Raw genomic sequence first — 26,905 nt, 5'->3', positions numbered from 1 at the left:
TATTTGACTCACAACGATATAAACTAAATTAGAGAAAAAAGAGGCAAACAAAGAAACAAAGTCCTCTTAGCCAGGCTACCCTTATTGGTTTTTTAAGCAGAGGCAGATGGATCTCTGAATTCAAGGGCAGCCTGGGCTACATAGAGAAATCTTGTCTCAAAGGACAACAGCAGCAACCACAATCCCTCTGACTTTAACCAAGCAGGAAATACAGAAGAATAAAGTCTAATATAATTTGATTTATCTTGAAATGACTGTCAATCTAAAAAAAAAAAAAACAGTCGAGGCCACAGGCACTGGTGAAAAGGTAAATATATCTGCCCAGTGACCAACAGTGACTTAAAAGTGTCTCTTTGCATCCTGTATTTGTCAAGAAGGTTTAGATGTAGATTCTGATTCACGTATTAAAACAAGACGAGTAAGTGATGTCTCAGTTGTTAATTTTTAATAAAGTGTGTGTATTTAGATTAGTGCTTCTAAATTCTCTTGAGAGCTCTTATAAATATGAATGGTGCGTCTTAAAATCAAGGACCTCCTAGACCACAGAACATGAGCTTATTACCCAGCTTCCCCTGCTTCAGGATCTTGTCTCTCCATTGCAAATGATTCCATCACTCTCCCCAAAGTCTCTGGATAATCCAGCTTTGCTGAGCAGCCCCTCCCCCACCCCACGAGTAGAACTATACTGTGCTTCTTCAAATTCTGCGTCCAACTTGCATTTCTGCTGAGCCTGCTCTTTCTCCTAACCTCAGATGCAGTTTTCATGGCTTGCTCTTCACACTCCAAGACAGACCTCAGACATCCAGCGCTGTAGTAAAGTCTTCCTGACTCTGTACCAACTCCCCAGCGTACCCTGTGCATGTCTCTGGCACTGCGCTTTCAGTGTAGTCTTATATTTTTACTTGCATAGATTCAACAACACACAAACAAAAGCAAACATATTTCTCATGCAGCATGGCCCCTCCACGGGAGCCAAGTTCTTCATCTGGTGCTTAGCTGAGGAAATGACGATCTGTTTCCATGCTGCGGGTGTGTGATCACACCGCCTGGCAGAGCTATACTGACTCATTACAGTTTGCTTTAGAGAGTTTCAGGACTCTGAAAAAAAAAAGGGACTCATCCTGTTTTAAGCAGGATGAAATATGATACAGAAAATCAAGCCCTGTGCACTTCTGAGAATCGGAAACATTTACAGCTGAGTCTTCCTGAAGCTCCGGAGGTCAGGCTGCTGGTTTCTGTTGAAGGAGGTAGGATTAGGAGTCCACTTCTGATTGCGTTTAAGAGTGCAATGCCTATAAGGAGCAGAGGAAACCTCGAGTAACTCCTGAGGGTATGTGTATTGTAGACATGGGAACACACATGACAAAGGTCAAGGCCTTGGGCCCATATCTCTCCATATGGGCCAGGTTCTAGAGGGATGCCAAGGTTTGCTTATGATCCAAGTGGGAGTAAGTGACCAGTGTACACAAGAACTAGCAACAACAGCTTCCTCCTCCCAGATATTTATAGTCTGAGACTGCCCTTACAGAGAGCTTTAGGAAACTGGCTAACATTTGCCCCTGTGCTGTGCCAAACAAACATACCACAAAGTTCTTGGTAGCATGGATGGTAGGTGCCATTTCATCAGAGCGTGCACACCCAACTTGACTCTAGTACACTGCTGCTCCTAGCCAGGGTTGCGGGATTCTAAACAGTTCCTATCAAGAAGCCATTGAGTGGTACAACTGGAGGAATGTTTGGTAAGTTTTATGTTTAAAATGATTATTTTTTTAATCATGTGAAATATGGGTTTGAGAGATGGAAAGGCAAGTTAGATAGAAAACCTGCTAGAATATAAATTATGTGGGCTCAGGCAAGAGATGAGAGTGACTTGATTTGGAAAAAGTTAAAGGAGACAGGGCCAAGTAGATTTGGTGATTGGCTATCTTGGCAGGGGCGAGAGGTAAGAGAGACACTGAAGGAGGAAGAAATGCTTAGGATGGCTCTGGCTGGGACAGGGGAAGGATTCTGGAACCATTTATTATCACAGGGAACTCTTGGGGACAGGCAGCTTTTGAATAAAGCTGATGACAGAAAACCCGTGTCCTGTTGTGCTTTTCTTGAATCTACAGATGACTTTGGCTTTCTCTTATTCAGTGATTGTTAGCTGTGAACAGTCTCTCAACCTTCCCATAGGGGACCTCTGGCAATGTCTGAACCCATTTTTGATCATCACTATTTCAAAAGTGGGTGGGTGGCTTTGCCCTGGGGATCTATTAGGTAAAGACCTGGGATGTTCTTGAGTCTATTACAATGCACAGGAAAGTCACCTGAAACAAAGAATTACACGGTACAGAATGTCAAAAGGACTGATGTTGAAAAATGCTCTCTAATTATTTCCTGTTCTCACTTTTGTCTGCCATAATATTCTTATGTCAATGAATCAGAGCCCTTGAGAATGTGAACATGTTCAGAATTTAAGTCCTCATCAGTCTTCTTCCTCTTTGGAAGGGCTTCTCCCCTGCAGTCTCTCATTACATGCTAATCATTTTCTTCCCACATACATTAGTAATGGACCTCTGAGACTCAGGCTGGCCTTTAAGTCTCCCTGGGAGAACATAGTGGAAGAAAATTTTAGATGTCACATTTTCACTTTTTTCATCCTTAATTTCACAGTTCTGGATTTGAAATTAAAATTTCATCCCATTTAGATAATGCTTCAAAAGGATGACAAATGTTATTCTAATATATTTTGAATGTTGATGGGCAAAAATGCTCATTTTTATTGAAGTTGAACTGAATTTTGACTTATTTTTCTTCCTAAAAAAATGACAACTGAATAGCTGGTGGTTTTTCAAGAAAGATTAAGTTAGCCAGTTATTTCAGCCTGTGAGAGGTAGTTTTTAGTGATTCTTAGCCAAGAAGAAACTCTCAACTTTCTCATGGGGGACTTTTGGTAATGTCTAATTACATTTTTGATTGTTACTATTTCAAAAGTGGGTGGGTGGCTTTGCCCTTGGCATCTACTAGGTAAAGACCTGGGAGACCCAGGAATTCAAAATTATCCTCAATGGCACAGTAAGTTCCAGGCCGGTGTGAACTACATTAATAAACAGTATAACATCCCCCAAAATCTAACCCAAACAATGACATAAACAAACGAATGAAAGTCTGCCCTTAAAATGAACTTTCTAGAAAAATTCAGAACTTCTTTTACTTTTGAGAAATTTATTGAATCCTAAAATTAAACTTCCTGTGGAAGTATAAATATAATTTAGTAATTATCATAATTATTTATCATACATAGGTAAGGCCTGTATTTAGTATCCAGCCAAATACATTGCTGAACATAACAAGGTAATTGGATTTGCCACCCGAATTATACTCAGTTTATTTTTCCAGCAAGTCTTATTGAGTACATACTATTCCTGGCTGCTGTTCTTTGGGAATGTTCTAGTAGACAAGTTATATCTACTCACTCTCCTCAGAAAGCTTGCCCAATAAAGTCAGATTTCCCTCATAGATACCAATGGGATTTCATTACTAAATCACAGGGTGCTGTAAGAGTTAATACAAACCCCATATTATTTATACTCGAATCAAAGAGATTTCTGTAAGAAAGTAGTAATTAAACTCATACCTGAAAGCCGTGCACAGTGTGGAAGGAACAGCATCCTGGCAGAGCATATGTAACACCCTCAGGCAAAATTCAGTTGGTTTTACTCAGCAAACACACAGAGGGACTTGAGAGGCAACCCTTCACATTGAGAAGCCATTGAATAGTTTGAGTAGAGGAATTATGAGTTTTACATGTAAAATGATTACTTTTTATTGTTGTATGAAAAATGGGGTAAAGGTTGAGCAGAAAGGTGGTCTAGAGGGAAAATTGTTTAGAAAATAAATAATGTGGATTCAGGCAAGAGACGAAGGTGACTTAAAATAGAAAAGGAAGAAAAAGGAGGCGGGGCCAAGTAGATTTGGTAATTGGTTATTTTGGCAGGGGTTGGGAGGTAATGGAGACACCGAAGGAAAAAGAAATGCTGAAGACAGCTCTGGCTGGAACATGGGGAAGGATGCTGGTGCCATTTACTATGGGAGGAAAGCCTAGGGGGCAGGCAGTTCTCTATCACGGTAGTTACTGATCATAAATGTATTTGAAAGTCTCCCATATTATAAATTCTTGAAACACATTCAGATGTGGTATGTAGAGCTACTGTAAAGCTTTGGAACTGTGTCTCTACAATTTGAAGAATGGTCTGGATTGAATATGGCATGTTGGAAGACTGACTATAGATGGCAATGGAATATATGAGAGAAGATGAGCTTTCTTCCGGAGAGAAAGTGGAGAGAACTACATGCAGGCTCAAGGCATGAGCAAAGACACATGAAAGGCTGAGTAGAGAGGAAGTTTCCAAAAAAACCCAAACAGATGTCACAAGATAAACAAGGGACGTATGTGTCCTCATGTGTCTCTTTTTAACCGAGGAGGAAAAGGATTCCTAGAATTTCCCAACAGATCTCTGCTTATTTCTGGGACGAGAAGATGATAGGAGTCTAGGAGAGGATGACTGTAGCTGGAGACTGCATAGGAGAGTATGCAATAGCCTTTGTATAGTGCAACAAGAATATTACTCAGCAATAGCAGGGAAAGGAGGCATGATAAGGGGAGAGTAGTGTTTAAAGGAACCGAATGAACTCACTGAACCATACAGTAAAAGCAATGAAAGACATGGCCATGGCATTAAACAGAACTGGAAATACCAGGATGATATCAGAGGGGTGGGGGGAGAGAGAAAGAAATCAGAAAGAAAGAAAAGAGAAGAAAAGCAAAAGCTATAAGGAAACACTCTGTGGACTTGTGTACTCTCTAAGAACCTTGCCTGTTTTACCCATAAACTCAATATTTAGAACTTAGCACAGATAGCACATTGTCAATGGTCACTGACTTAAGAACAAATGAGCCATGTACGCAGTGAGAAGCCTGGTAGTGGTGATGCACGCCTTTAACCCCAGCACTCAGGTGTTGCAGATTGGTTCTAATGCTTTGATTCAATCAGGAATCTGCTTGTCCAGATGCTGAAGGTCCTTTTCTCCAATTGGGTTTTGATTGACCGATCAATAAAGATGCCAATGGCCAATGGTTGGGCATGGGGTAGGACACTTAAAGTTGTGTGGGTAGGATGCAGAGAGGACCAGGAAAGAGAGAATCATCATGACTGGGGGTAGAAGGAGGAGATGCAGGACTTACAGGATATAAAACCAACCAGCCGTGTGAGACTTCTGGTAAGTGGCCACTGGCCAGTTCCTCAATTTGGCCTGAGATAGCAGGGGAAGGTTTAGCCTTTGAGGTAGCCAGGGCATTATAAAGATAAGCTAATGTGGGTGTGTCTTTCATTCCAGGATTCAAAGATCCTGGGCTAGTGAGCACCCTCATTTCGCAGGGAGCACAAAGCAGTGTGGCAGAGGCAGGCTGAACTCTGAGTTTGTGTCCAGCCTGATCTACAGAGCCAGTTTCAGGACAGCCAGGGCTATACAGAGAAACCCTGTCTCAAAAACAACAGCAACAACAAAATCCCATCTCCCCCAACTCAAAAAAAAAAAAAACCCCAAAAAACCCTACCCTCCCAAACAAGCAAAACAACCCCAATAACAGCAAAAATAAAAAATAAAAAACCCAAAAGACCCAAAACCAACAACAAGAACAAAAAACAATAAACAAACAAAGAAGATGGTGAGAAAAGAAGACACTCCACAGAGTAACTATGACTCCCATTCTGTATTTTCAAAACATACATCGAATAGCAAGAAAACAAATAAAAAACAAGAAAGGACTTTCACAGGTATTTCCCAAAAGCAGGTATACAAATGACTCAGAAGTATATGAAAAAATTTTTCATTGAGCTCTCTCCTCCCACCTGTCAGACTGGCTGCGGTTAGAAAGACAAGTGTCCAAGCGAATGTGGGGTCAAGGTAAATTTGCATACTATTAACATGAATGTTGATTAGTAAAGCCATCGATTTTGGAAAACACAGTTGGATGCCCCTAAAAGCAATAAAATTACCATTAGAACACTGAGATCCAAATCAATGTAGGGTACATTTCAAAAAATGGTAAGAAATTGAGGTGGTGAATACGTGGATTAACTTGATCCAGCCATACAATCTAGTGCGTTTATTGAAACATTTCGTGAGACCCCATTAATGAAGCAGTTATGATTTAACTAAATACAACACCAATTTTAAAAAGTCTCTAGTGAGATAAAACCAAGATGACAACATAGGAATGTAGTACTTCATTGTTCAATTTGGAACTTATTTTGTTGGCATTGAGGCTGACTTGTCTTATTAAAATGGTTACATTTCACAGGCTGGGAGCAAGACACACGGTCTTCATGCCTTTTCCAACGTCTACCCCTGAACGGGAGACCTGTTTACAAGAAACATATACAATAGTGGAGTTGAGGGTGGAGATGTGTTTTAAAGCTTTGCCTGCTGAATTTCTTACCCACTTAGGGAGTCTGCAGAACACTCATGAGATGAGGATCAGGAGCCACCCAGCTTGTCATATCCATGAGTGACTTTCTTGTCCTGAGAGAATAATTTGTACTTGCAGTTAACAAGGGACCTGAATACTTGTGGAATTTTCATTTCTGATTAAGAGTTCCATTTGTGTCTGAGTTGAGCTTGTTTTAATAAAGGAGAGGTAATGAGGCTACCTAGGGCTTTGCCTCAGTTGGATGAGTCACAGTGAAGTGGATCTTTACAATTTCTTTAGTCTGCTTGTCATGGACATCCCCAAAGTTATAAGTATATTGGAATTAATTTTACAAATGTGAAGATTCAAAACTCTTGGTTTGTTTTAGAATGCGTAGGGGAACTAAGCAAGGTCCTATCTTAGATTAGTAATTTACCCAAATCTCAAAAAAATTTTGTATTATTTGACTGGTTTTTTTTAACTTTCTTGCACTTCATTGTTGCAGATGACAGAGTTATAATCAGTGTTTCTATAAAACACGCTTCTTCTAAAAGTCATTTTCAGTGAACTGCAAAACTGACAAAAAGGCACTTCTATCTTTGAGAAAAATTTGAAAGTTAATTTGTTTGAAGCCACAAAGGGACCAAAATATTAGAACAAATAAAAAGAAGAAAATTAGATTAAGACTGCTTTTGATATCTTTTCTCAGTGTGGACAATTCTTTCTTCCATTGAGAGGCGATGAGGAAAAATCCGGTAAGTGAAAACATGTATAGCTCAGGCTCTATTCTCCTCACTAAATTATAGTTAGCGCTGCTCACTTGCTTTTGAAATTCAAACTAAGGAAACTTCAGTGGTTTTCATTGCACAAAATAAATTCTATTCCTGAACTTTATTCTATAAATGTATGTGGAAAGAAATGGAGAGAGAGAGAGGGGGAGAGAGAGAGAGAGAGAGAGAGAGAGAGAGAGAGAGAGAGAGAGAGAGAGAGAGAGAGAGGAGGGGAGGAAAGGGGGGAAGGGGAGGGGAGGAGAGAGAGAGAGAGAGAGAGAGAGAGAGAGAGAGAGAGAGAGAGAGAGAGAGAGAGAGAGAGGAAAAGGTAACCCTCAACCGAAACGGAAGAAATAAGTGTGTATTTGAGACCTACCCTAGAGGATTACAATGGAGTTAATCAGAAGAGATCATATGTATACATTTAAGCAGCTGCATACAGAGGACAAACAGAAGCTGAAGTGTGGTATTGGTCTAAGTGGGAAAGAGGAATTAGACCGTGGGGAAGAACGGGGGTTGGTATTGGGGAATGAACAACGAACCGGAAACAGGAAGTTGGAGCAGGAAGCCAGGGATAACTGAAGGGACAGTCCAGAAAAAGGGGCAGATACATGCGCGTGTGGATTCCAAAATGTGTGCAAGAGAAGAAGACTGATGCTTGAATGTAACCTTGGTGTACCTATACGTGTGACCACATGAGCTGTCTATTTTAAGAAAAAATGCTTTAAAGGAAAAGGGGCAAAGACATGGAAACAAAAAGACAATGAGAAGAGAGACATCTACCAGTAAAAATTGGTAACATGTCCAAAGCCAGGTAAGCAGATGTGGGAAAGAGAAACACCCTATGCTTTAAAGAAAGGGTTGGGAAATAAGACAGGCTGTGTGGCTTACTACATTTAATTTTAAGTGTATTAACACAAGCCGCTTGTCAAACGATGTGGTTCCCCTGTATGATTGGTTGTGCAGCCATTTATCATTGTCCCTTAAAAGTCACGCAAGCGACTTAAGCATTAGTCACAGCTTCTCAACTTAAGAAACAAACACAAAATTAACTTTCAGAGATACTGCGTCTGAGGTTCTTACCAGAATTATAATGTGTGGGAGGGTCTTATTATTGCTAGCTTTTAGTCTACATTTGTATTGCCTAAAACCTCATCATTGATAGAAGATAAGAATAATAAAGAGTGGATGTCTCTAATATATCTGTATGCTGTACATACATATTTGACACCTGTATATATACACATATATCTGGGAATATATGAATGTGTGTACACATATTTATTATGCTGCTGCATAATATTAGCACCTGACCAAAAGTTCAGGTAATAGAAGACAAACAAGGATACTCTGGAACAATAATATGTCCCCAAATAGTAGGACATGAACTGTATGGCTTGAGGAAGAAGAGGCTTGCTTGGTGGGGTAGCTATCAAAGAGGATTCCTAATTTTGACGAATACAATCTGCTATTTTGTTATTAAAGGTAACAGTCAGAGGGTGTTGGTACAGTTTAATGTATCTGGCTTCTAGGTCAGTGCATTCCCCCCTACACATGGCCAATTCTTTAATGATCAGATTCAAGGCTTCAGTGAAGTCTGAAGGGCATGACCTAATTAACATCTGGAACCCCACACAATTGTCCAAACCCTCCAGTCCAGGCAAATCAGCTCTGCCTCCCAGTTTTAGGTTCCTTTGAGTGAGTTGGACCAGAAATTTGGCCCTCTGTGTTTTCCTGTCTCAATTTATTGAACACATAACTGCTGCCCAGTCTATCCTATGATATTAATAGAAGTGGCAGCAGCAGTCGTTAGGCACCGAAGTAAGTATTTTTATTCATTTCTGCATTTTTTGTCTATTATTATCTCTAGTTCAGAGACAATAATATTAGCTCAGAGTTAGAAATCTAGCAAGGTAGGTAGGTAACATAGCCTTCATAGCCTTCATTCACTCAGGCCTTCCAAAATTTAGGTGCCCATTCTTAGTCTCTGCAATAAGGGTTATCTGGCTTCTTATTGTCATGATTTTCTAATGGCTAAGGATGAAGTCATTTCCCTAACTCATGCTAGGGAGAGATTAGCTTTCAAGAATCTGCCAGGATATATTCTTTCAAAAGCTGAGTTTGGAAATCTCATCTCTATCTCTCCAGCCCCATACTTACATATCATAGAACTAAATAGCTTTTAGGCTTCTTTTCATTGCTAATCGTTTAACTTTGGGGGAATCCTGCTGTTGAGAAAGGAGAAAGCTTCTATTGTAGTAGAAACCACTTGTGATTGAATCCAGGAAGTTCCATTGATTTTCCTGTTTTTTTTTCTTTTTTTTCTTTTTCCGACTGTGTACATAAATTTACTAGCTATCAGCTTCTCTTTGTCTCTTCCAATAACTTACTGTCTTCAGAGAAGCCTCTGATCAGAAACTTCATTAAGTCAGCTCTGATTTGTCTTCTGATCATACCTCTGAGATAGCATACTGAAAATGCTAGGCGGGTCTCCGATGGAGTGCCTCTAATTGGGCTGCCATAGGCACGATGCCGTGAATATTTCTTCTAACAACAAATAACGATGCCACTGATGGCTGTGATCCAATTACAGCCCGCAAATCAAGCAATTATTGCCTTAATATTGGGAAAATCTAAGCTGACTGAGGACTGCTTTAAGTGAGAGTGGCACCCCACTTCAGTGTTCTAATATCTGAAAGATGTGTCCGAGCTTCACCAGGATATTGGCCTATGAGAATATCCTTCAGCAACAATTAGTGGAAAGAATACAGCATCAGAATCAGACTATTACCTGGCCACATTTTCACGTATTTCTTTTTCTATTCTAGTTAACAGCAGGGGAGAAGGGGAGCATCTAAAAATAGGTGGAAACCTTGACCAAAGAAAAAGATTGGTGAGCTCTCTTGGGAGCTGCACTTAGAAGCTTGGGCAGTTCCTCGGGGATAAAATGTAACTCAGGAAGAAAAAAGGAGGACCATCCATTTCACTAAATTGCCTGAAGAGGCACTCTATGTTTTGTTTGTTGGTTGGTTTATTTGTTATAGCATGGGGTATGTGCTATGGTCCAGCTGTCAATAGTGTTTTTACAGCTACTTAACCCCACCTAGTACATCTGCTTTGTAGACGTCTTAGTGCATGTCTTAGGCACCGTTCTATTGTTAGTAGGAGACACTATGACTAAGGCAATTCTTATAAAGGGACCTTAAACTCAGGCTTGCGTACAGTTCAGAGGGTTAGTTCATTATCATCATGGCAGGGAGCATGGTACTTACATGTCAGAACATTAGCTGAGAGCTACATCTGGATCTACAGGCAGAGAAAGAGAGGGATGGGCAGGGGGAGAATGAGAGCACACACTGGGTCTATCATGGACTTTTGAAACCTCAAAGCACACTTCCTAGTCCTTCCAAATAGTATCATTTCATGGTGACTAAGTATTCAAATATATGAACCCATGGAACCATTTTCATTCAAGCTCCCACAGTCATGTCATAGGTTCAGCTGTCACAAGTATAGTCACTTGGGAAAATGGAAGCCTCAACTGAAGAATTGGCCCATGGCCATGCCTTTGAAGCATTTACCTGATTGATAATTGTTGTAGGAGGGACCAGCCCACCGTGGGCAGTACCATATTTAGGCAGGCAAGCCTAGACACAGAAAGTTAGCTGAACAAGCCAGAGGGAGCGTGTCAGTAAACCGTGTTTCTACTTGGTTTCTGCTTCAAGTTTCTGCCTTGAACTCCTGCCTTGGCTTCCCTCCATGGCAGATTGTAACCTGTAAGAGGAGTGAACCCTTTCCTTCTTGAGTTGCTATTGGTCATTGTTATCCTATGAAAGCAAACTAGAACAATGCATAAGAGACTATGCCTAAGCCTCAACCTCTTCCTTGTTTCTCAGCTCTACCGGGAGGTTTTCTTTTATCTTCTTGTCTTCTCTCTCATTCTATCCTCGTCTTGTGCTAGAATAAGTCTCATGCCTTACATTATTGCTTAAACACTAAGGTGGATGTATGGGTGGAGGAGAGAGAGAGAGAAGAAGGAAACATGAAATGACAGGAGAGTCCCAGAAGAGTCCCACACTACAGCTACATGTTTCATGGTTCCAACTCCTGCCCTGCCTCATTGACAGAGTCTGCCACCAATATGCCAAAGCTCATAAAAGCTTGGAGTGTCCTATTTCTCAAAAAATAGTTATTTTCCAAATAGGTGTGTTTTAATCTGGTTTATATAAGGCTTCCAAAGCTGTGTGGAGGTAAATTTTAAAGAGTAGGGCCTAATAGAAAGAAGCAAGTAGAAGAGGGGTGTCGTCTTGCTGGGGACGTTGGCTTCTGCCCTGTCCTCTCCTTTTTGCTTCTTGGCTGTCACTGAGTGGCTTTCTTCTTACCCACACTCTGCCAGGTGTACTTTCTAGCACAAATCTAGAAGTAATGGTGCCAAGTGATGAGGAATGGAACCTCTTAAATTATCAGTGGAAATGAAGCCCTGCCTCTCTCTTTTAAAACTTTTAAGTTATAATTCGTGTGTCATAGTTCACTCATATAGGCTAGAGGACGGCCTAAAACAGTTGGATATCTCCTTCCACCATATGGGTCCCAAGCACCAAACTTGGATTTGGTGGCAAGTCCTTTCCCCACTGAGCCACTTACTGGCCCAAACCCTCCTTACAGGTTGAATGTTCTAGGTGTTTTGTCATAGCTATAGAAATATTACTAATACAAGATTTTGTTCCAAAGGATAAACAAGAGATCAAAACCTGTAATTGGGGGGCTGGGGAGATCCTCTGTTGGTACATTGACCTGCAAGTGTGAGAACTGAGTCCATTCTTACAAATCACATTACAAAAGAAACGACCACCCACTTACCCCAAACAAAAAACAAATCCTACCCAAATGAAAACAACAAACAAAACAACACCCTCCAACAAAACCAAGCCCAGGGGTGGTGGCCCGTGCTTGGAATCCCAGCACTAGGCTGATAGAGACAGGCACTGTATTCATCCTGGAGGCTCATTGGCTAGTCAGCCTAGTCTATCTAGTAATCTGGTGAAAGACCCTGTTTGAACAAACAAGGGGGACAGTGCCAGAGGAATGATAATACAGTCCTTTAACTTTTACACACCCATGCACAAATATGTGCAACACACACACCCTATATTTTATTTATTTGTGTTTTGTTTTTTTGATATAGGGTCTCATGAAACTCAAGCAGGCCTTGAACTTGCCCTATAGCTAAGCACATCTAGGAACTCCTGGCCTCTCCTACTTCTACTTCTGGAGTCCTGGGAAGACAGGCATGCACCACCAGCCCAATAGTGTCTTTTAACACTGTGGGGCACTTGACCCCACCTCAGCCCTATTCTCCAGGCATAGTAGCCAAAATATTCCTTGTCTCCTTCCTTACCCAAGAGTTCCCCCACTTTAGATTCTTAATCCTAGAGTTTCTGCCCTAGCTCTCAAACTTAGTTCTTGTCATTTGTCTCTAACTCCCAAGTCATCTACTAGTCTCTATAACCTGCCGGCTTTTCCTTCCACCATCAGATGCTCCAAAGAGCAAAGATGGTAGGAGTCAGCTGTCAGGACTACCATTCTTGTGGATTTTTTCTGAATACATGTTAGCATGGGACTACATTGATACTTGGCTTGCAGTTTCATTAATAATTACCACATCAGACCCTTTATTGTTATATTTTTAAGGTAACAAAAGTCCAACACATAACTATATATTTATGATATGCTTTCTGAGTTGGAAACCTTACAAGTGGTTTCCCAGCATCACCTATTGATATATTGGCCACTATATTTTTGATAGAGCATAAAATAATATTGCAAAAGTTGAAATTATGGTTTTGAGGAATAACTCTGTGTGTGTGTGTGTGTGTGTGTGTGTGTGTGTGTGTGTGTGTGTATAACGAACTCAAGTTGTGTCCCACGGGGAGGGAGACTGGAATCAAATTTTGCATGAGGTTAGTGAATTGTTTTAAGTCCGAATCTAAGCAGCAGGTCAACATAATTGGCAGGTAGAAAAAACACTATTCAAAGTGTGTTTCAGAAGTAAGAGCATTGTCTTTATCTCTAGCTGGTCACACCTGGCCCATCTAGTTCCTGGTACAGTGTCAGATTTCAATAAATGTTGATGAATGTTGTTTTAAACAGTGCTCTTGGTGAATATGTTTATTGAAGCAAATAATCTTAACTTTAGTCAATTTCTTCATATTAAACTCAGTCTTCTTTCTTCTTTCCAAGTCCTTTCCTTTGTTGCTTATTTATGTAGAGTGCAATTAAAGGTTGGCGAGCGGCTGTTGCAGATGATGGAATATTGGTTGCATGCCCAGATCAGGAGGAGATATTCACACCCTGTCTTATTCTGATCACACTATCTTTGGATAAGGGAGTCGAGAGTCGGCTTGAAGCTTTTGTATTTAGCCTGTCACTTTGTTTATTATTTGTCTAGAGCCCTTTATGGCTGATAAAAGGAGGCAGAGTTCTGAAGGGAGCTCTTTGAGGCAAGGCCCCTGCTCCCATTCATCTTCCTGCCCTTTCTTAACACCCTTCCATCTAGTTGAAGAGGGACGGAAATGACTACCCTTTATTGAATCTCTGCTAAATCAGGCTCTCCCAGGCACACAGAATGCATGATCTTACTCAATGAGTGCAACAATCTCAAGACAGAAATTGCTCTTAATCTAGAGTTGTGAAAACTGAAGAATGCCAGGCATAAGGGGAGAAAATCCATAATCATATAGTCAGAAACATCACCACCGTATACAACGGTGGGCACAGTGGCCAGTTCCAGTTATCCATTCAGTGAAGTTGGATAAGTTCTAAGGTCTGTTCTCCAAAGTCTTCACTCTTTACCCTATGTTAGCTGCGTCCCCAACAAATGTGCTTAATTCACAGCAACAATGGTCTGAGATGTTTTGATGAAAGTACGATGGTGTCATATCTGAGTATGTATATGAATGTATAGATTATATACTTGTCTAATCATATTTATAGCAGCATTTTTCATAGCTATTCAAAGAAAATATAAGGTTGCTTGGGTCAAGAATTCAGAAGATCTCAGAAGATTTTGGATCACGCACAGATTCTTTAATTTAAACTGTGACATATCCATATTTTTGAGGAATACTTGGGACTAGGGGCGTGGTCAGCTAAGAAAACCAAGTAGGACCCACAAGAACAATCAGAAAAAGCCAAAGAGAACCTTAGGGTGAAGATATAACCCATGAGAAGAAAAGGGAGACGTTAGGAACAGAGAGTCTGGGCCTCCCATTCCCGAAGGAGCTTGCCAGAAAGGCAAAGAGAGAAGGAAACAACAGACATCAAGTAGGTGAATAAAATCATAAGTGGGGTTGATAAAAACTAAACCAACAGAAAAGTGATTAGCCAGATGGGGAAGAGAGCCAGCAAGATCGTGCAGCTGGGAAAAGCACTTGCCACCTGGCCCAAGGACCCACAACTCAAGTAGTGGAGGTAGAGAACCAAGTCTTGAAGTTGTCCTCTGGTCCATGCATGTACCATGCATGCCCCATGGCATGTATGCACCTACACACAAAATAAAATTAAAAAACCATGTAAGAATGTGAAATTAAGGAGGGTAACAGATAAGACCCTGAGGCACGGGAAGAGGAACATGAGCAAGATTTGCGCACGTGAGAGATGTGTGAAATCAGACCTGCACTTTTGAGCTCCATTATAGTCTTAGCAAGTCACTTGAGATCTTGTCAGAAAGCAAAATCACCGTTTTCCTTAGAGGGAACTTAATTCACCAGGATGAACAGAATCATCTCTTGAAGCCTTGAGAAAATCATGTAGTCACCTTGATTCTTTCTCTCTTACTCATCTATTCCTCCTCCCCTTCCTCTCCCTCCCTCTTCTTCCTCTTCCTCTTCCTCCTCCTCCTCTTCCTCTTCCTCCTCCTCCTCCTCCCCTTCCTCCCCCTCCTCCTCCTCCCCCTCCTCCTCCTCCTCCTCCTCCTCCTCATCTTCTCCCCTTTTCTTCCCTCTTCATCTCTTTCTCCTTTTTCCTTAGGAAAGTCCATTTTGTCTGGGACATTCTGGAGTAAGTTTGTGATGCTCCTGCCTCAGCCTTCTAAATGTTACGATTGCAGGGTGCAGCACTCAGTGCAGCTTTTGTATGCAGATAAAATATGGGTTAAAATGAGCATTGTGAGCAAGAGTCACTGATGAGAAGATGAGGTCCATAAAGGTTTGGAAGGACTTACCAGCTTGTCTGTACTTTATACATGCTCAGTGCTTGCTGGCTTTTGTTTTCCACATTCCCTCTCAGCCTCACTCCTGTGCTTCTGTCTGCCCTCTTCTCCTCCCTACATTATGACAGACCACAGGAGTGCTCCTGTTCTCTCCAGTACTGGGAGGTCTTCTCTCTCTCTCTCTGTGGCCCATTCCCATCTGTCATGCCTTAAGGGTTGTTTGTCTGCTTACTTTATCCATTCTGCTTAGTGCTGTGTGTGTACAAAGTACAGAGAATGTCTTTTGTTTTCTCTCTTACCCTTCACGATCTCTTGTTTCTGTGGGAAAAATTCTATCAGAGTAATATAGTTCTGTTTATACAAAAAAAAAAAAAACAGAGCAAACCTAATTACAATTAAGGAAAAATGTTAAGATTTAGAGCTTAGGTTCAGAGCATACATCTTGTGCGTTTTCTTCCTACAGAGCAGTTTCTTACAAACTCTGTCGATATATATTTACAGGAAGTGGATAATGATATGTGCTCAACACACAGGACCACTAAATACCTCAGCATGCACTTGGTGAGTCTTTTCTTTTGTAGAAGCCATTTATGTTACTATTTGCCTATGCCATGGCTACTTTCTTCACTCCTGGGTACATGGTGTGCTGAGCGAGGGACCTGGCTTCTTCTGGTACACACCTTTGCTGTTGAAACACACATAGAGGTCCACTATTTAAGATGACACATTTAAGATATACTCTGAATTTTATTAGGTGTATTGCACATGGGCATATTTTTAAAGCAATGTATTAAAGGCCTTTGTGTACATACACGTCTGTAAATTTGTAAAGGAGAATCAAAGTATTGGATTCATAAATGAAAAAAATTGGTGTGGTAAAATAAATACCAGACTGAATTGGGTTTCCTGTATTACTCTCCTAGTTTTTGCTTTTGTAATACTTTCAATATTCCTTCCTCCTCTGTAAAGCTTGCTTGTTCTCTATCTCCAGTGGCTAACCGGGGCTAATTAAAATTAGTACATATGTGGAGAATATTTTCAGTTTAATAACCTGGTCTCCATAGGAAAGATGGTTCATTCAGTGGGTTAAGAAGTGAGGGAAACGTTTCTAACCCCCTGCTTCATGTGCTGTGTGGAAAAATGACACTACAGCAACAAGTATCTATGACATCTAACAATGAAGCTTTCCCCGAACATCTCACTGGAATCCTTACCTTGCCATGTGAAGTTTTATAGTAATATAGTGACGAGGTTCACTTCACAAATATAGCTTTAGTTTTTGCCTTTTTCTCTGTAGCAAATGTGCAAGACCTTGTGTTTGTCTCCTTTCAAGAAAATGGAAAAGATGAACAGTATTTAGCCTTTCCTCTCATATCTAATTGACTAACAGAGTTGAAGCTAAAGAGGAAAGATGTCCTGTTGTAATTCATATTGCCATAACTTGGACTTTCATATGTATACATAAATATATACGTGTGCGTGTGTGTAAACAAAATGATTTTATTTGATGGTTATGTATGTGCCTGAGTTTATGCATGTACATGTAGATGGCTCACCTAGGCCAGAGTGGGCATCAGATCTCCTGGAATTGATTTTACAAGTGGTTGTCAACAGACTGACATGTCTGTTGGGAACACACATGGTTTTCTGTAAGAAAAGCATGTGTTCTTAATATCTGAACCACCTCTTTGGCCCCAATATATTCTTAAGTTCAGTGGTTTTTGAAAATGGATATTTTTTCTTTATATTGTTTGAATTTTTATCTCATATCACAGATTTTTATCTGCCAAGGCCACCAGGACTGATGTGGAAGTTGACAAATGTTTCCCAATTCCATTTTCTCTTTCGTTCTTGGTTCTGATTACTTATGAGAACAGACACAGGATGAGTCTTCATGAACTACTTGTGAGAGGACAAAGACATTGGTATAAAGTGGGTCACAATTGTCCACCAAGATGACCGATACAACTCAACATTGTATGTGTGGGAACTTAGTGGGCCGTGGGCATACACACAACCAGCAAACTAGACGTCACAGCACAGACACACATGACTACTTGAAACAGGCTACATTTATTTTGTACCAAGCCAAGCAGGAAATAACTCTAAAGTCGAGTTATTTCCTCTTTTGAGGAACCAAAAAGGCAATAAACATAGTTGAAAAGAGAGAGGCAAACTGTGGCCAACCTCTCAATGGGTCCAATGAAGGCATAGTCTCTCTGGGGTATGATTTGTGGTTCCTCAGGAAGGATCATTGGCCTAGACAGAAGCCACTGGATGAATTCCTCTAACTTGGTGGCATTAAGGAAAAATCTCCAACTTCCTCCATGAACAAAAGTGAGCTTGATCCATGTACTGAAGTCAGGGTAAATATAAATATTTGGCCTTACGTGTTTGCAACCCATTGATGCATTTTGGAGGCTATTCGTTTTCTTCAGCGTTATTATAGGCTGAGACGACATTGTGTTTTTCTTAAGCTCATCAGTGGGCTCTGGGTAACTGGGCGCTCCCTCTGGCTCTGCTGAAGAGATGACGGTGTCTGAAGAGGTGGCCGTATCCTTCGTGGTTTCAGGTTGTAAGAGCTTTTGGAGGAGCTGTGCAATTTCTTTACCTTTTTCTCCCTCCAAGACCTCTAGACAGTGTACGCTGGAGTAAGAATTCTGGTTTTCCAGGTCTGTCATCTTCTTCTTTAGAGTGTTGATATCTTCTTTCATGGAGAGGATGTCTTTGTTGCTTGTAGCTTGTCTGTCTTCGCTGATGTTTATTCTGGTTTCTAGGGCTTCCATCTGATTCTGATAATGGTTGACCTTGTCCTGGATATTTGATATTGCACTGACAATGTCAGTCATTTGGCTGAGGAGTTCCATTTGTCCCGTTTTAATGTCTTGGAGCATAAATGTTAGACTCATTTCTTCATTCAAACTGAGAGTATCTTGGTCACAATCGTAAGAAGCCGTTGTTGGGTAGTTGGTTGAATATGAGTGCCGGGACTTACATTTCTGGTAAACATTTTTAAGCGATCGTCTGATCTTGTGGAGATTTGAAGTCCACACCTGCCCAGCGGCAACTCTTACTCTTTTGGTGTGAAATCTGTACATGTTTTTACTGAGACATAAGACCCGAAGTGCTGAGACACATGACTGGAATCATGGAAAGAAGCGATTTTTATGCAGGTGTGGCTTTTCTCTTCTTATTTGCTGGAGTTCTTTCTTTGTCACATCATTAAATACCCTGTGGAGAACCTCAAAGGAAGCAACAGGCAGGCTAAATGGCTTACCTCTTCCAAGCAGCCTAACTTCAGAACTTTGTGATTAACAGCCTACTGCATGTGATCTTTCCTGTGGTCCTTATCTGATAGTGATGTCACAATGGCCACTGGTCTAGACCACAGCTAAGCTAACTAGCATGGCGGGTATCAACATTTTTGTCACAGGATGAGTTCTTTTATTCACTTGCAAAGTGATTGAGAACCACAGAGCTTTTGCTTATGTGAGTTATACTTATTTATATTCCATATTACAAATTAAGAAAGTCTTACGATCTTCCTAAGTTTAAATAAGAACTCATTACATGCAGCACAAAATACGTATATTTTATGGAAAATAGCTAGTTTTGTTTCTTTTAAGACAGCGTCTCATTTATCACAGCCTTGTCTAAAACTATGCAGCTGAGGATGACTGGAACTTCTAATCTTCCTGCCACCACCTACCAAGTGCTAACACTGGTCACACTGGTAACATTTAATTTATGTGGTACTGGAAACCCAACCCAGGGCTTTGGGAATTCTAGACAAACATCCTGACTCCCTAACCATAATTCTACCTTCTACAGAAATAAAATGTAAAAGAGTAACACGCTGTTTTATATACGTGTAAATGTTTAAAACTCCTAGATTAGGACAGGCATGGTGGAATACACTTAGGAGGCAGAGGCAGGGGAATCTCTGTGAGTTTGGGGCAATCCTACAATGTAAACACTAAGTTAAAGGACAGCCAGGAGTAAATAACTCTCACCCACAAAAACAAAACAAATTTATTAAATAAAATGCCTAAACTAACAGAATATACTTAATATTCTTACATGTTTCTACATTTGTGAGATGTAGATTGGCCTTGTAGGTCTTTTTTAGTGAATTAACACCATTATTGCTTATTCTGCACAACTTGACAACTGGTAGTTTTAATGAAGTGGTTTACCATATGAATCTTGGTGTACACCAAAAAGTTGTATACCTAAGATGTGTAATCTTAGGTCAGATCAATGAATTTCATATTCTTAGGTGGTCATGGGAATTGTAGTTAATTCAACTATGTATATCTTCTAAATATTTGTTCATTTTTATTATACAATAAGAAAATGTCACAGGGCTGGGTAGATAGCTTGGTTGATAAGAAGGCATTCTGTGCAAGCATTGATTTCCCAGCACTCATGTAAAAACAAAAAGCTACACATGGTCATTCATGTTCCCTGAGAGCTGTGTACAGCTAACCTAAACAGGGACATTTCAGGAGCAGATACCCTGTCTCAAGGGAATAAGGTAGAGCTATAAAGAATAGACACCCTTTCTCTTCCTCTGCCTGTGTCAGTGTAGCCTCTCCTCCTCTTTTTTTGTACACACACACACACGCACGCACACACACACACACACACACATGCGAAGATGCATCATGTTCATTTATATCACCTCCAATGTCACTAGGAAAGCCCTTTAGGATTGTGAAATATTATGGCAGATGCAAATCTTTCAAAATTGTAATTTTAGCTTAAAAGCTTGAAACTTTCCAAGTTTGCTTTCTTTTAAATTTCAAACGTCAGGCTTCCCATATCCCCGTTTCGAAAAAAAAAAAAAAGGGTTACCAAATGCCCCAAGCATGGTTGCCATAATTTGTTGCCATTTATATGGTATAGATATAAATGGCATTTCCTAAGAAAGGGGGTTGGTTTAGCCTAACTCAAAAATTTCTGTGGGGTGGTGAGTTGTGAAAGGTACCCTGATTCCTGGTCAAGACAGGTCAAATCCCTGGAAACAATAATAGGTGAATTCCCAACCTCCCAGATCAGGGTCTCACTAGCTGCAGCCCCCCACCCCCAAACCTCTGTAGAGAAGTTTGAGACATACCAAGTCACGTAGAGCAATGCCCCAAGCCCCTTCTCCACAGGTGAGGATGTGACCATAGGTCACAAAGGCTCAAGACAGATCAGTCATAGACACAGGACCACGCCTATGCCCCCGAATATGTAGATGAGTTGACCCACCCAAAAACTGTATTTAAGGGTCATGTTCAGAATTAAAGGTGTGCAAAAATTACTTTGTCATCTGTTGTCTGAGAGCTTCTGTCATAAGAGCTGTACCACCGCTGCTTGGGGAAGAGATCTGCTCTCCCACAGTCACTGCCAGAAGCCCTCCTGCACCCTCACCGGATAGTCATCTCCTGTTGGCTAAGTCTGGCCTGAAGAAGAGGTAGAACAACACCTGTTCGAGCTCTCCTTTCTCCTGGACCCGAGAACCCAACTGACCAGAGATCTCCACGGAAAACTTCCAGCACAGAGGCCCACAGACAACCACCAGACTTTGGAAATCAGAAACGCTTATCTGTATTCCCACATCATGTGATATATAAAACATTGAGATTTAATGGGAATTTTTATACTGCTTCATCAAGAACACTTTTTGAGTGAAATTGTTTTTTCTTACATCTTTTTTTTCCCTCTACACTTGAGTGGTGGTACAGAATACATTCACCATTGGTCCTTTCTGATTTACAACCTTGTTATGTCCTGAGGGACAACCAGCTTAATCCACCATTGCATTTGCAATGCATTTTCAAAGTGCAAGTCACAAAGGCAAGTGATATTCTAGTATTTTGAAATATCTCTACTCTCAAGGTTCACCATCTGCCACACTTTGAGAACTATTGCCTCTGAGGGCAATAGTTTGCCTCTTGGAAATCTAAATCTTTAATAATACTGAATAATATTTTGTCCATATGATGCATTGAGGTAAAGTTTTATTCTTTGAACATATAAGCCTAAACACTTTAGAATCAAAATGGCATGTTACCGGATACCAATGTCTCTTGTGAAGCAATCCTTTCTATTTAAGGGGACTAAAAAATTAATGTCATTTACAAACCTGCTACTAAGTCACTATTTCTTTCATTTGTGCCAAATTGCAGGGTCAGTCTTGGCATAGATTTTGGTATAGACTCTGAACCAAGCCAAAAGTGATTTAAGAATTTTGGCTCACTGACAGTACCTGGGGTTTTTGCATCCCTCTGTCTATGAATTGCTGCTTGGCTCTTTCTGAAATGGCTAGCTATCTTTCCAAACTCTTGCTGGGAAAAGAAAATGTTCTCCAGGAAACAGGCTACAATGGGATGGGGATTGAAGCCAGAATGATTAGGGTCAGCATGGTCCTATTTACCTGGGCCTATGCCATTCTATCCGTCAGCTTCCAGAGGAGCAGTGTTTAGACCTTGTGAAGATTTCTAGGGCCAATACAAGTGTCTGAGACCAGAGAGCAAAATAAACAAACTATGGGCTCAACATACTAAATGAAAGCTGTAAGACTGAAACAATAAATGTTTAATTAGATGTCCCACTAATGGTCAAATTTAATTTCACTAATATTGTATACATTTGGAAGAGGAGGTTCATAGATAATATAGTCGCACATTTTAAGGATTCTCAAATTGGGGTGATTGCTTGCAGCAACTGCTCCAACCAGGCTAAACCCAGCCAAGTCTCACTTAACTTATACTCTGAGACACAGTGTATGTATTATTTGTTTCTGACACACACACACACACACACACACACACACACACACACACACACACACACACACTACCAGATAAAGGAGACTTGCAGCAGGATCATTTTGGCTCTGAGTTTGAGCATCAGGTCACCATGGTGAGGAAGCCATGGTCACAGAAGCATGGGGCAGTTGGTCACATTGCATCTGCACTCAGAAAGCAGAGAGACAGAAACACAGCACTTAGCTTAACATGGTACTTAGCTTGCTTTCTGCTTTTTTTTAAAATCTAAGACAGGGCTGTAGCCCAAGAGATGGTCCCACTCACATTTAAGGTGGTCCTTCCCACTTGTATCATACCAATCTAGGAACTTCCAGACATACCTAAAGGTTTGTGTCTTAGGTGATTCTAGATCCTGTCAAGTTGACAAAATCAACCATAGCACGTGGTTACAAATACCATCTATTTATGTGAAGTTCAGAGAACGTACGCTACTTCCCTGTGGTGATACAGCTAAAAAGTAGGCAGGCAAAGACCTCACATTCCATATCCTGGTTCTAGAGTTTGTGTTTGATCTCAACTGCCACACAAAATAGGAATGGGGGTTGGGGAACTAGGAGTAGCCACTAGCAAGTCCCAGATGCCAGGAAAGGAAGAGGATCTCAGGACCCAATGGGGATGAGATTAGCTGAAATGCCCAACAAAGGGGAGGGAGAACCTGCAGAGACCATATCCAGAGGTTAGGCAAGGCCCCTGGTTGGGGGATGGGGACCCCCACTCACCTTCAAATTTTTAATCCAGAATTGCTCCTGTCTAAAGGAAATACAGGGACAAAGAGTGGAGCAGAGATTGAAGGAAAGGCCATCCAGAGACTCTCCCACCTAGGGATCCATCCCATATTCAGACATCAAACCCAGTCACTTTTGCTCATGCCAAGAAGTGCATGCTGACAGGAGCCTGATAGAGCTGTCTCCTGAGAGGCTCTGCCAGAGCCTGACAAATACAGAGGTGGATGCTCACAACCAACCGTTGAACTGAGCACAGGAACCTCAATGGAGGAGTTAGAGAAAGGACTGACAGAGCTGAAGGGGTTTGCAATCCCATAGGAAGAAGAACAATAACAACCAGATCCCCCAGAGCTCCCAGAGACTAAACCACCAACCAAAAAGTACATATGGAGCTAATCATGGCTCCAGCTGCATATGTAGCAGAGGATGGCCTTGTCAGACATCAATGCCCCAGTTTAGAGGAATGCCAGGGTGGGGAGGTGGGAGTGGGTGAGTGGGGGAGCACCCTCATAGAAGCAGGAGAGGGAGATGGGATAGGAGGTTTCTAGAGGGGAAACTGGGAAGGGGGAATAACATGTGAAATGTAAATAAAATATCCAATTAAAAAATGTGCACATTTGTCATAACTCAGGAGAAGGTAGACATTTGTTTTTTCAAAACTTTTTATTAAAAATTACTTAGCAATATGAGATCACAAAAGTTTTATCTAGATACTTTATTTAATAAAGATGTTTGAAGCAGAATTTTGGAAAGATTTTAGGAGCTGGATTAGTTCTAACTCCTAAGTAAAAATGAGCTACGTTAATAGTAGATCCTTGGGAAGGTATCCAATTTTTAACAACAATAAAAACAATTTTGTGGGTTCTGATTACTTCTTGAAATATTAATCTAGCCTGTTTCATACAAACCTGTCTAGCTGTGGTTGACACATATTGGAACAAGATTTGGGGCTTGTTAGGCACTGAATGGCATCCCGGGAAGTCCTGTCTATGCTGATTTGGTGAAGTTGGACAAGTCAGTGGGAAACAGGAAGCCAGCTGACTTCCTTTCTTAGAGTTCATGCCAGGGTACACAGGCAGTCCAGAATGAAGCAGCTTGAGGTTAGCGGGAGGTCTTCTGAGCAAAAGTGCGCCGTAAGAGGATGGTTTTCCCAGGAGTGCTGTGGCTTTCCTGGGAATGGTGGGGAGCCAGAACAGTTAGAGTTCAAGGCTATCCCATTGCTCACTGTTCTCATGGACACATGGCTGCCTTCCTCCGAAGTGTGTAAAGGGGATGATACCTGAACCTATTCTATAGATTTGGAAATTAAAGTGCTCAATGGAAGGGTGGTCTTTTCCCCTTCCCTCCTAGACATTTCACTTTTCTTCCTCCAAATGGAAGAAGGAAATAGTCAAGCATTTGAAGCTTTGGCTGAAGTAACTTCCTCAGTTTCCAGTTTTGTCTTTCTTTCTCTCGTTCACTATGACCCATATAGAGAGTAGGTATGGCAAGTGGATGAGATGCTTTGGTAATAAGGACCTCAGCAGGCAGACAAACCAGCAGGCTATTTCCTCACACACAGGACTGCTCACTGAATGTGGTCAGGCAGATGGCACGAGATGACCTCTAGAGAAGAGTTTCTAATAATAAATACTACTTATCCCAAGATACTGATGTATTTGGTTGTAATGGTTATAACTTTATTATGACAGAATCAAGACTGTATAAAATATATTCACTCTAACTAACCTTCTTTCTCATGTGTACACATGTAAAAGGGAATGGGGATAGTTAAAGGCTTTTATTAGCAACTGGGCATTACTGGGAGAGTTTATGGTTCACCTGTAGTAATCTATTACTCACATGGTCTTAGTGGTCTAAAAGTAGAAGCATTTATTGGGTCTTTTATTTTGCCTGTGAAATTATGTGGCCAGATTTACAAGAACTCACTCCTTCCACCAGGAAGTTCTTTCAAATGATCAGAGTAGCTAACCCTAGAGAATTAGAATATTATTAATCAAGGAGCTTAAATCTGATGTTTACTCAAGCCAAGTATCGATGAATGGTCTGAAGGTGAAATTTTCTTCTATTTTTTTTCCACTTTAGCTTTGAAAAATATAGAGACTGGGAAAAAAAATCAGATGTACCACACTGACTAAAGATAGGGAAGGAGGAACAAGCATAATGTTTGTAAAGCAGTAGAGTGATACACAGTCTGTAGAGAGACGTGACACACGTGAAAATACATGTCGCTGACAGTACTATTGAAACTGTATGAAGCCAGAAGCCAAAACAGTATGGTGAACATATTTAGTGAAGAGATAGAAGGTCAACTACCTTTCATGTGATATTTGAGAGTCCGGTTGCTCAGTAGTAACACACTGGCTTAGAACACACTCTGCCACTAGGACAGGCTCAATACAGATGCATGTATACACACAGATACACAATTGGTCATGCTGGTTTCCTTCCCACACTGCTTCTAAAATTGTGTGGACTGTTTCTGGAATGCTCTACTATTTATTGCCCTAGCAAACTTGTGTACGTCCTTTATGAGTCATCTAGCCCTCCACGATGCTGTCCCTCCCTTCTTGGTCAGATTTTCTCACTTTCTAGTGCTCCTAACTGGCTGAGTATCTACCTGTCACTGACTCACATATTAGCTTGCCAATGCTGGGCAGTCCCATCAGCACTTAATCAATGAACGCCCCAGGAGACACGTTCAACCCCACCAGGCCTTGTCACAAACCCCAAGATATGATTTCTGTTTGGAGTGACTTGGATATGAAGTACCATCCCTACAAAAAGACTCATGTGTCAAAGGCATCGTTGCCATGTGACAGAATTATGGCACGTGATAGGATCATGAGGATTCTGACTAAATCATCGGATTAAACCATAGTTGATTTTATGCTATTTTCTTAAAATTGTTCATTTTCACATGCCTGCTTTCAGAGTTCGTGTGCACCATGTGCAAATGATAGCCATGGGAGGCCAGGAGAGGATTTTAGCTCTGCCGGAACTGGAGTTCCAGAAGGTCATGAGATACCTTGTGTTTTCTGGGAACCCAGTCTGGAACCCATGTAAGGGCAGCCAGTGCTCTTAGCTGCTGAACCATGTCTGTAGGCTGCAGTAATAGATTTATAGGCAGATGGATCCTTAGGAGGCAGGAGAAACTGCGGAAGGCAGGGGCTGATTGGAGGCACAATCTGATTTGAGTTCCCTTTGTTCATTTTTCCTGCTCCTTCAATGCACGAGGTGAGGAGCCACCTCCGCCTTGCATTGTCATGCCCTTCTGCTTGATCACAGGTTCAAATCCAAGGGACTGACCCACTTTTTGTGTTGAAATCTATGAAACTATGAGTCCAGAAAAATTTTTTTCTCTTAAATTGTGAGTACTGGGCGTTTGGACCCAGTGATGCCAAGTTATCTGTATAGTACTTAAAAGTCTTATCCAATGAATCAATGAATGAATAAATTAGTGAATGAATGAATAAATGAATATACTTGTGGATGATTGTCAAGGAATCCACTGAGTTTCTTTTAGGCCAGTTTCTGTGGGTGATAGGACATACGTTGCTAGCCCTCTAAAAGGAATAACTTTCCTCAGTTCCTCCAGTGTCATTTAACGACTTCAGCCACAGGGATTCATTAATTGCTTCCCCAAAGGCCAGAAGCACTTAAGTGGCAGAAGGGGTGAATGGAGAGGAGGGAGAAGATGGTAATTATTTGCCTGGAAACAGATATGGCAAAGGTAAAGGCAGAGCCAGTAATGATGGTAACAGCCCTGAGGTTAATGACATGGACTCTGGAGGTGGCTAAGGTATGTGGTATACTTCCCCTGTGTGGCATATTAAGGCCTCCAGAGAAACAAAGGCAATCAGTGTATTCTCCCGGCCCCTGCAGGGTTGCAGGGGAATTTGTTTGTCCTCTGTTTAGGTACTCAAGTA

The 26,905-nt window shown here is 41.1% G+C and overlaps 1 protein-coding gene and 2 long non-coding RNA genes across 17 annotated transcripts in view; 1 reads left to right on the top strand and 2 right to left on the bottom strand.

Annotated features, from left to right (window-relative positions):
- Positions 1-423: 423 nt before the first annotated feature.
- LOC120095654 (uncharacterized) lies at positions 424-7,267 on the bottom strand. The gene is made up of 2 exons (XR_010056127.1): positions 3,620-7,267; positions 424-1,292 (listed from the first exon to the last, which is right to left on the bottom strand). It is a non-coding gene; the product is annotated as an uncharacterized LOC120095654 (long non-coding RNA).
- Positions 1,514-26,905, top strand: part of LOC102548829 (uncharacterized) — a 101,667-nt gene continuing 76,275 nt past the window's right edge. For 2 of the 15 annotated variants that reach the window (XR_010056121.1, XR_010056122.1), the window contains exons 1-3: positions 1,525-1,739; positions 7,164-7,209; positions 15,935-15,994. This is a non-coding gene — a long non-coding RNA (uncharacterized LOC102548829). Of the gene's footprint in view, positions 1,740-7,163; positions 7,210-7,550; positions 8,039-15,934; positions 15,995-26,905 lie in introns of those variants that run through there. The other 13 variants (XR_010056120.1, XR_005491309.2, XR_010056119.1 and 10 more) reach the window with 13 other exon arrangements.
- Positions 17,488-20,585, bottom strand: Ccdc54 (coiled-coil domain containing 54). The gene is made up of 2 exons (NM_001398860.1): positions 20,553-20,585; positions 17,488-18,675 (listed from the first exon to the last, which is right to left on the bottom strand). Exon 2 carries the CDS (start codon positions 18,529-18,531, stop codon positions 17,539-17,541), a length of 993 nt encoding a protein of 330 aa, NP_001385789.1. The 5' UTR covers positions 18,532-18,675; positions 20,553-20,585; the 3' UTR covers positions 17,488-17,538.

The sequence above is a fragment of the Rattus norvegicus genome, chromosome 11, assembly GCF_036323735.1.
Source record: "Rattus norvegicus strain BN/NHsdMcwi chromosome 11, GRCr8, whole genome shotgun sequence".
NCBI classification, from domain to species: Eukaryota; Metazoa; Chordata; class Mammalia; order Rodentia; family Muridae; genus Rattus; species Rattus norvegicus.
Note: the sequence above shows the minus strand (reverse complement) of the source record. Positions and strands in the feature narration are given on the sequence as shown.